The sequence below is a fragment of the Cyclopterus lumpus genome, chromosome 1, assembly GCF_009769545.1.
Source record: "Cyclopterus lumpus isolate fCycLum1 chromosome 1, fCycLum1.pri, whole genome shotgun sequence".
In the NCBI taxonomy this organism is placed as follows: domain Eukaryota; kingdom Metazoa; phylum Chordata; class Actinopteri; order Perciformes; family Cyclopteridae; genus Cyclopterus; species Cyclopterus lumpus.
Genome location: NC_046966.1, coordinates 23,155,004 through 23,165,003, shown reverse-complemented (window position 1 = coordinate 23,165,003; position 10,000 = coordinate 23,155,004). Strand labels below are relative to the sequence as shown.

Sequence of the window (10,000 nt, the reverse complement as noted above, 5' to 3'; positions counted from 1 at the left end):
GAGCAGACCATAAACATGAAGGTGGAGCAGACCATAAACATGAAGGTGGAGCAGAGACATAAACATCAAGGTGGAGCAGACCATAAACATGAAGGTGGAGCAGAGACATAAACATGAAGGTGGAGCAGAGACATAAACATGAATGTGGAGCAGACCATAAACATGAATGTGGAGCGAGACCATAAATATGAATGTGGAGCAGACCATAAACATGAATGTGGAGCAGACCATAAACATGAATGTGGAGCAGACCATAAACATGAATGTGGAGCGAGACCATAAACATGAAGCTGGAGCAGACCATAAACGTGAAGGTGGAGCAGACCATAAACATGAAGGTGGAGTGAGACCATCAATATGAATGTGGAGCAGACCATAAACATGAAGGTGGAGCAGACCATAAACATGAATGTGGAGCGAGACCATAAACATGAAGCTGGAGCAGACCATAAACATGAATGTGGAGCAGACCATAAACATGAATGTGGAGCGAGACCATAAACATGAAGCTGGAGCAGACCATAAACATGAATGTGGAGCAGACCATAAACATGAATGTGGAGCGAGACCATAAACATGAAGGTGGAGCGAGACCATAAACATGAAGGTGGAGCGAGACCATAAACATGAAGGTGGAGCGAGACCATAAACATGAAGGTGGAGCAGACCATAAACATGAAGGTGTAGCAGACCATAAACATGAAGCTGGAGCAGACCATAAACATGAATGTGGAGCAGACCATAAACATGAATGTGGAGCAGACCATAAACATGAATGTGGAGCAGACCATAAACATAAATGTGGAGCGAGACCATAAACATGAATGTGGAGCAGACCATAAACATGTAGGTGGAGCAGACCATAAACATGAATGTGGAGCAGACCATAAACATGAATGTGGAGCGAGACCATGAATGTGGAGCAGACCATAAACATGAATGTGGAGCAGACCATAAACATGAATGTGGAGCGAGACCATAAACATGAATGTGGAGCGAGACCGTAAACGTGAAGGTGGAGCGAGACCATAAGCATGAAGCTGGAGCAGACCATAAACATGAAGCTGGAGCAGACCATAAACATGAAGGTGGAGCGAGACCATAAACATGAAGGTGGAGCAGACCATAAACATGAAGGTGGAGCGAGACCATAAACATGAAGCTGGAGCAGAGACATAAACATGAAGGTGGAGCAGACCATAAACATGAAGCTGGAGCAGAGACATAAACATGAAGGTGGAGCAGACCATAAACATGAATGTGGAGCAGACCATAAACATGAAGGTGGAGCGAGACCATAAACATGAAGGTGGAGCGAGACCATAAACATGAAGCTGGAGCAGAGACATAAACATGAAGGTGGAGCAGACCATAAACGTGAAGCAGACCATAAACGTGAAGCTGGAGCGAGACCATAAACATGAAGGTGGAGCGACACACACACACACACACACACACACACCTTTCTGCACCCGGGAAATATCATTTAATTAGTGAAGGAAGCTGCAGAAGACAAGAGTGTGAGAATTACTCGTCTCTCCAGCAGTGACGGTGTTCATCCGCTGGCTCTCATGGAACGACCTGAGCTCCAATGGCTCTCGGGGGTAAACAGAAATATCGGTTTTCATTCCAAAAACTTAATTCAGATTCTCTGACACGGAACTCTCTTTTGAGAGGCTTTTAGAAATGGAGCTCCATCGCTCCATCTTTCCTCTCGTGGAGGTGTATTTATAGTCTGAGTCCGGAGAGGAAGGAAAGCCGAGCGTCCAAACATCCTGCGCGTATCTCTGCTCTCGAAGCTCACGCACGACTTCACCTAGATATGTACTACATTATACTCCCATATCAATACAGATAAGTACTTAATTCATTTTAATCCTCTTTTTTTTAGACAGTTATCGTATTACTTTACAATGCACTTTGCTGGGCTTTTACACAGTTGTTGTATTCTTATTTTTATATTCTAAATTATAAACCTTATGATTTGCTTTTATTTGACTTTTCATCTGTAATTTGACTAATTAAATAGTTGGTTCCTCGGGAAAAGTGCGGCGCCAATATAGCATTAATCAAAAATCAGCTTTTAAAAGTCCACAATTGCTTAAAAAATGATGTCATCAATCCAGATCGTGATCAGCAGGTGAGAGGTGTTGAATCCTAAGAAGGTCTCCCACCGTCTCCTCAGCGAACTCCCCTCACACTCGACCTTACATGTGTTCCTTTTTTGGGATCATTAAATCTTTCCCATCATGTGTGCCAGCTTGCCCCCCCCCCTCCCTTTAGAGGATGACCTCAGAGGAAGTGGCACTCTCGGTCTCAGTCGGCCGATGACTCGTACTTATGTAATAAAACAGCTCGTTTGAGGGAGAAAAAAAAAAAAACGCACTGAGGTTGAACGTGCGGCGGAAAAACGCTAAACGCTCCCATGCCCTTCGGGGTCACCTGAAGGGCTCATTGCATTGAATGTGACAACGCCAGAAGGGTTCAATGAAGGCTGAACAATGTGGGGTTTTGCAGTGAGCGTCTGGTGAGTCACAGCACTTAAAAATAGGAGAGAGACCAGGAGGCAACCGATGCAGAAGAGTCTTTGAACTTGCATTCTCTCTACTGACCACCAGGGGGCCACTCCTGTGGTTGTATAGAAGTTTATGCTTCATGTGTTAAAGCTGCATTCTCTCTCCTCTGGTTGTATAGAAGTCTATGCTTCATGTGTTAAAGCTGCATTCTCTCTACTGACCACCAGGGGGCGACTCCTCTGGTTGTATAGAAGTCTATGCTTCATGTGTTAAAGCTGCATTCTCTCTCCTGACCACCAGGGGGCGACTCCTCTGGTTGTATAGAAGTCTACGTTTCATGTGTTAAAGCTGCATTCTCTCTCCTGACCACCAGGGGGCGACTCCTCTGGTTGTCGTCTACGGCCGAGATACAAATACGATTAAATAACACGGTCTGAGATTTGGATTTACGGTAAGTTTTCGGTTTAGATCGGACCTCCTTCCATTCTCAGAAAAGCCCGGTTGTTTGATACCCTGCCCTCTCTATAGCCTCTGGGATTTACTGCATATAAAAATACAGCAAATATAGACTGCATCATAAATACCCTTCCAATGAGACTTAACAGCTGATAATTCACCTTTCGCCAGTTATTAATATTAATAAGCAGCTTGCATTTGAATTTAATTAAAAAGCTGCTGGTTTGATACATTTGGCTTGTGTGTGTGTATATATATATATATAATATATATATATATATATATATATATATACACACACATATATATATATATATACACACATATATATATATTATTTGTATTGTTTTATTGTATTATTCTGTCTATGTTTATTGTTTTATTATTATTGTATTGTTTTATTCTGTCTATGAACATCCTCCAGCCCCCCCCCCCCTCACACACACACACACACACACACACATCAAATAAACAGTTGATCCACGCCAACGTGTCGTGACTCAACCACGTGCACGCACGCCATGGACGCGCAAACTCTCACCGGCTGCACGCACGCGCGGCTGTCGTTGTTTTCAGTTACTCCTGCTCTGCACAGGTAATCGCAGCATCATCGGCAAATAATACAAACAAAAACAAAAAAAACAATGTAGACGCATGAATTAATAAACACACACGCGACACTTCAAAAAGGGCCCGACAGGTAACCGACACCCAGAAGAACAAACAAATCTCAGCTGCCGCTAACCTGGTTAGCAGGTACAAGGACAACACCGACAGGAACGCACTTCTAAAAAAAAAAAAAATCACACAACACGTTACATGTTCTCCGTGCACGCATTCAAGTCCACGCGCTTGGGTGCACGTGGTGCGCGTCCTTTTAAATTTCACAAATTCGGCAGAAAGCGTCCATCAACACAACTTCACGCGTCAGACACAATAACGTGCGTCACGCGGCGAGAAGCGGCGCGTCCACTAAAAGTACAAAATGTTACGTAAAAAAAAAAAAAAACACGCGTCGCTTTCCCCACGTGCGCGTGTTACTTTACCCCACTGGTCGCGGTTTATTTTTTTGACATATGAATGTCCTTAATTTGTCAGGCGCAACGTCCTGGACCCTCCGACACAACAATGGACACCTGAGTGACGTAGGGGGGGGGGTTTCGCTCACCTGCAGCTCGGCCCGCTCGACCTCCCAGTGCGCGCGGTCCACCTCGAAGCGGGCCCACTCGTGCTGGAGAAAGTGTAAAATCCCCGGGATGTTGTACTGAGCCCGGGCCGCCTCTCCGCCCCCGACGTCGCCGGTAGTCTGCGGCGCTTTGATGTTCGCACCGCCGGGCGAACCGCCGACGCCTCCAATGCCGCCGCCGCCGCCGCCGCCGCCTCCTCCGCCGCTGTTGAAGAAGACACCGGGGCCCGCCTGCTCGTCCATGGCCTCACCGGGTCTGCGATGGCTTCTGGGTCGGTCCCGGAACACTCAGTAGATCCTCCTGGAAGACACCGGAGCCATCAACAGTCCTCTCCCTCTCGTTGGCCACCTCCGCTCCTGTCTGAGCCAGCTGTCAGACGACGAGGCGACGCGTCGAGCGACCGGAATCAACACGAACGCGGGACTTCCGGGTTTGGAATTTCAAAATAAAAGCAACCGGACTCGGAATCGTTCATTGGCCCACGTACAAGGAATTTGGCCTAGGTGAAAGTTGCGTAACAATACACATATTGACATTGAATAAAACAATAAAAACTATAACAAATGATTAAATAAACAAAGACATAGAATAATACAATAAAATAATAAGAACAACAAACATAGATCAAATAAATAAATAATAAAAACAATAAACATAGACATAGAATAATACAATAAAACAATTAAAATAATAAAATGATAAAAACAATTAACATAGACATAGAATAATACAATCAAATAATACAACAACAAACAGATCATTTAAATAAATAATAAAAACAATAAACATAGACAGAATAAAACAGAAAAACAATTAATATAGTGCAATAATATATATATATATATATATATATATATATATATATATATATATAATGTGGTACAAACATTACTTTAAAACAAGTATATATTATGAAAGTGGTAAGTGTATTTTAATAAGAAAAGAAAAGATGTGCAAGGGTGTTAAAGGAAATTGTCCTGATGATGTAAGAGTCAGAGTCAGTGGGGGGTCCCGGGCTTTGTTAATGTACATGTGCAGCAAAGTACTGCAAATAATACAGTAATGTACATGTGAATGATGTATACCAACACGTGCCAATGTAGCAATAATAATTATGCGTGCCATGTCTAATTGCAGAAAATCATCAAAATACGAGTGAGTAATACTTTGGCCCCATTTGATTGATCGAATGAAATAACTTCAGTAATATATATATATATATATATATATATATATATATATATATATATATATTGTATGACAGGCCATGTCAAACGTTTACGTGCACACAATAATCTCTAGTTAAATTAAGCAAACTTTTATTTTGAAGGCACAATCATTTCATTACCGGTATCACTTTGGATAAAGGAAAACCACTTGACACAACTGAGCCGTGACAGCAATACCCGTTAGCCCCGCCTACTATCGTACATACTCTCACGCCATTGGCTGCTCCGATGAATGGCAGGAAAATGATCCAATTGGAGGAGAGCTCGAGGTGCGCCTCCAAACCAGCGCTAATTCAAGTTCATGTATCTCATTATTTATGTTCTTAGTTATAGCTTAAGAGTTTGAATTAATACAAATGAATAATAAAAATAACTTTTTTTAAAGAAAAAGATTGTTTTTAGATTTAGATTAGATTAGATTTTACTTTATTCATCCCCAGGATACAAATATACAATACAATAAAATATAAAAAGCAGGGCATATTACATTCAAGAATTTAAATAATAATAAAGGAAATGAAAATGTAAAAAAAAATTAAATAAATATGTATACAGTGTACCTTTTTTTCAAAAGGTGAAATAACACAGATATGATGGTTTATAATGGGACTTGCCAAGTCCGGAATTACCCTTTTTTTTAAAGAGATTTATTCCCTTCCTTCTTACATTGGCTCCTTGTAAGAAACATTTCAAAAAGAGAGTTATTTATAATGTTTATTCTGCCATGTTATGAACAAACGTTTCTATATTTAGGCCCATATGCTCTTATATAAATAAATAACATGGTCAATGCAGCGTCTTTTCACAGGGCGGTAGTAGAATAGTGGTGAGTGGTGCCCCTATGTCCACCCCATGTGCGCGTGTGTGTGTGTGACCCCGCGGATGAATCCCCGGCCACGCGCTCATCAGCTGATGCGCCACAGCCGCCGCTCCGCGCCCTATTTAACTGCCGCTCGGGTCACAGCGCCCGTTCAACGAGCTCTGTCACTCCGCGCTGCCGCTCCCCTCCGTCACACACACACACGCACACGCACAGGTGCGCGTGCTCACAACACACACACACACACACACACGCACACAGCACGCAGAGCATGCCTCCGTTCGACAAAACCCCGGTGCAGAACAAGCCGTTCAAACAGAGGAAGAGCTTCGGTAAATATTTCAGACTCGAGAACAACGAGAGAGAAAAACTTGACTGGAAACTTAAAAAAAATTATATATATCTGATTTATTTTTCGTTTTCTTTCTTTGTTTTGTGTGTGCAGCTACGAGGAAACAAGAGGTGGCGGGCATCAGGTCGAAATTCCCCAATAAAATTCCGGTAAGTTGTCGGTGAAAGTTCTCCTCGCGAGCCGGTGAGTCCTGTCCGTGTGTCTTTAACTTCCGGCGGATGCTCGCAGGTCATCATTGAACGCTACGAGAGGGAGAAGTATCTCCCTCCGCTGGACAAGACCAAGTTCCTGGTGCCGCACGAGCTCACCATGACCCAGTTCGTCACCATCATCAGGTAATGACGTGCACCTGCGTGCTCACCGGTGATCATAGGGATCCGTGATGTCTGACTTTAAAGGGGGACATTCACTTTACAGATTTCAATGGCAGAAGAAAGTATTGGTCAATTAATATTTATTAATTATTGTCAATTTAAAGTGCTGATTAAATGACTAATAAAGGAATATCTCATTTGAAAAAGGGGACAGAAAATGGTGGGAAAAAAATGCCTGAAAATAAAATCCTAAACTCTCTGTTCAACTAAATGCTCCATAACTCAGTTTATATTGGTTTATTTTTCATGAGACCCCCCAAAAAGTAGAAAAGCTGCACAATTTAGGAGCGTATTTAACTGACTTTTTTAAATAAATGCTGAAACCCGCTTTAAGTTTGGCGAGTTTAGAAAATATGGGAAATGCATTTTCTAGCTTTAAAGATACTTAAACAAACCTTAGTCCAAAGTTTGTCTGCTTTTTAGAATTATTTTCTGGAAATGCCGATATATAAAATTCACTGTGAACCGTTTTGTCACTTTTTAGTCCTAAAATCTATTAAACGAGTCAAACCGCCAGAGACAGACTCCATGTTTTAAGGATTCTTTTGGACTCTAAATGGCGGTTTAGTTTTTACGTCTAGTGGAACTTGTTTGTTTGTCTCTTGTTTACAAAGTAAAGACGTCTGATGCTGTGACACAAACATTGTGAAGTGCATTGATCATTGACATATTTACTTAATGGCACTTTTTGTATGTGTGTGTGTATATGTATACATATGTGTGTATAATATGCAGATAGTTTTTATTTAAAAATATTGTGAGGCGTCTGTCTTTGGGCCTTCTGCCCCCAGTTTGAAGTTGAATGGATTTAAAGTTCAATGAGTTCAGAGCCTTGAAATGTCTTACATTTTAATATTTCATTTCCCCCGGAAACCTATAAAGCTTTTTAGTGGATGTTTCTTCAGTAGAAAGTGATTTAAGAAAATACTTGTGTGTAAACTGACACTTAAATCTTTCATATTGTGAGGTGTCGACCTGATGATACGTTTGCTTCTCTTCCATAAAGAACATTATCTATCTAGAGGGATGAATCCCACAATGAGGATATAAACTGGTTCTCGGGCCTCTTTAAAAGTTTCTTGTGTTTCTTCCCTCTTTGTCTCGGTCATGCTGACGCAGCAGAAAGTCAGCGGCGTTGCGTTCCTCTGACACGAGTCACACGGCTGGTCTGGAATCAGTTGCAGCTCGCGGTTCAAATTAGTGCCATGGGGATAAATTGTAATTGATCCCAAATCAATTCTCCGTGCTAATGGTACAGTTTGTACTTTACTCTCTACTCTCGGTTTTATACGTGATAAAATACACTCGTAGTTTTATTAGACGGCCAACTTCAATAGAGCCGCTCTTAAAGTGTTTGTATTTTCAAATGTTTCTGCTTAAAGGAAGTTTCTTTTATCTGTTAACCTGCAGGCGTCATGACGTCACCGCACCGTGGTTTAGAGCAATTGGTGTCCAGTATGAAACTAAATGAAGGTTAATTATTCATTTTTTGGTACTGAATGCATTAAAGTAAAGCTGACATCGACTGTTTTTCATACTCGTTTACTTTTTATTCTTTGGTTAATAGTTGCGGATTTAAATCAACGTTGGATTTGTGAAAGTGTATTTTTGAAGCCCTTAAAAAAAAAGAGGAAATCTAAGCAAAAGAGTGCAGATTAATCTCAGTTTTTAAAAAGAAGATAACATGCAGAGTATAACTTTGTTTCTTTGACGTTGGTCTCTGCTGCACTTTGTCACGGCATAATATTCCAAAACTCTTTTTATAGTCTTAAAAATTGCAGTGCGGGGCCTCCATTTCGTCGTGCAATGCATTGTGGGAAAGTGCGAGCACACACGCATACTAACAACCTGCGTAGGCGTGTTTTTTTTTTATTTACTTCTCCAATGCAACAAATACCAAGATGCTCGGCATTAAGAATGGAATGCGGTGGCCGCAGTAGATCGGAGACTAAAACAATGGCGGCTCCACATTTTTAAGTGGCGACTCGGCGCCCCACGTGAGGGCCTCAGGTATGCGGCACCGCCCCCTTTTCACCCTCCCCCCTCCCCTCTCCCCCCCCCCCCCCCCCCCCCCCCAAGGAACCGGATGGCGCTGCTGCCCTCTCAGGCCTTCTACCTGCTCATCAACAACAGCGGGCTGGCCAGCATGTCGCTCACCATGGCCCAGGTGTACAAGGACCACCAGGACGAGGACGGCTTCCTCTACATGACCTACGCCTCGCAGGAGATGTTCGGGCGCCTTTAGACTTCACCGGGGGGCAGAAGATCGGCTGTAAATATAGAAAAAATATGTGTATATATTGTTGTACATGTTGTGGTAAGATGGCTTTTTAATTGAAGTATGTGGATCCAATAAATCTTATGTGTTATGAATTGGTTTCTGGTGTTTTTTTTTTAAATTCTGTTTTAAGGTCACAACTTCACCAGGTAACTTTCATTAAAGTTCAATTCTTTTTATTCTGTTTCTAAATATGGAAATGATGTCAATTTGCAGACATTCCTGGAACCAAACTCAATGTTGCATGAAGAATAAATCTTTAACATCTCCCAAATAAACTTCCCCAGTTGATTTCTTGCATTAGGACATTTTTTTTTTTGTATTATGTTTTCTGAATGTGTTTAAATATGCAAATAAGGCAAGTTATCTAATTTTGGTGGATTTAATCAATCTACAGACTCAAATAGACTAAGTAAAATATGCAATGTGTATTTGACAGTTTTTTCCATTAATCTTAAATGTATGGAAGCAAAAATATATATCTCATTTTCTTCCTGTAGTTCTTAATAGTTTTACATTTAACTGATGTTTCTAACAGGGGAACCTTTTGTAAAAGACTATTAAATAATTAATCTTCTGTTCAGTTCTAATTTAATCTCATCCATAAAAGCCACAAACACCTCGTGACCTTAGTTTTAGTTGTGCGTTTAGTAGTCGTGGTGCAATTGTGGGAGAACAAGTGAAACAAAGAGGTGACAACACGACCTATTTAGGAGGTTTCACGTTTTTATTACTGAAGCAAACTAAGTTAATGATTTAAATCTTGCGTGGTGGTTTTATTGTCGCCA

General features: G+C 41.4%; 3 protein-coding genes across 5 annotated transcripts in view; 1 reads left to right on the top strand and 2 right to left on the bottom strand.

The window, feature by feature from the left end:
* LOC117732533 (striatin-like) overlaps nt 1-4,557 on the bottom strand; it is a 39,294-nt gene extending 34,737 nt beyond the window's left edge. For 2 of the 3 annotated variants that reach the window (XM_034535541.1, XM_034535550.1), the window contains exon 1: nt 4,141-4,550. In XM_034535541.1, the coding sequence (XP_034391432.1) occupies nt 4,141-4,401 (261 nt within the window). In that variant the 5' untranslated portion in view covers nt 4,402-4,550. Of the gene's footprint in view, nt 1-4,140 lie in introns of all 3 variants that reach the window. The other variant, XM_034535559.1, reaches the window with a different exon arrangement.
* LOC117732764 (E3 ubiquitin-protein ligase TRIM21-like) overlaps nt 1-10,000 on the bottom strand; it is a 299,335-nt gene that overhangs the window by 171,936 nt on the left and 117,399 nt on the right. The gene's annotated exons all lie outside the window — the stretch shown is intronic.
* On the top strand, nt 6,451-9,307 carry map1lc3c (microtubule-associated protein 1 light chain 3 gamma). Its single transcript, XM_034536714.1, has 4 exons — nt 6,451-6,540; nt 6,654-6,709; nt 6,789-6,895; nt 9,014-9,307. Exons 1-4 carry the CDS (start codon nt 6,480-6,482, stop codon nt 9,177-9,179), a joined length of 390 nt encoding a protein of 129 aa, XP_034392605.1. The 5' UTR covers nt 6,451-6,479; the 3' UTR covers nt 9,180-9,307.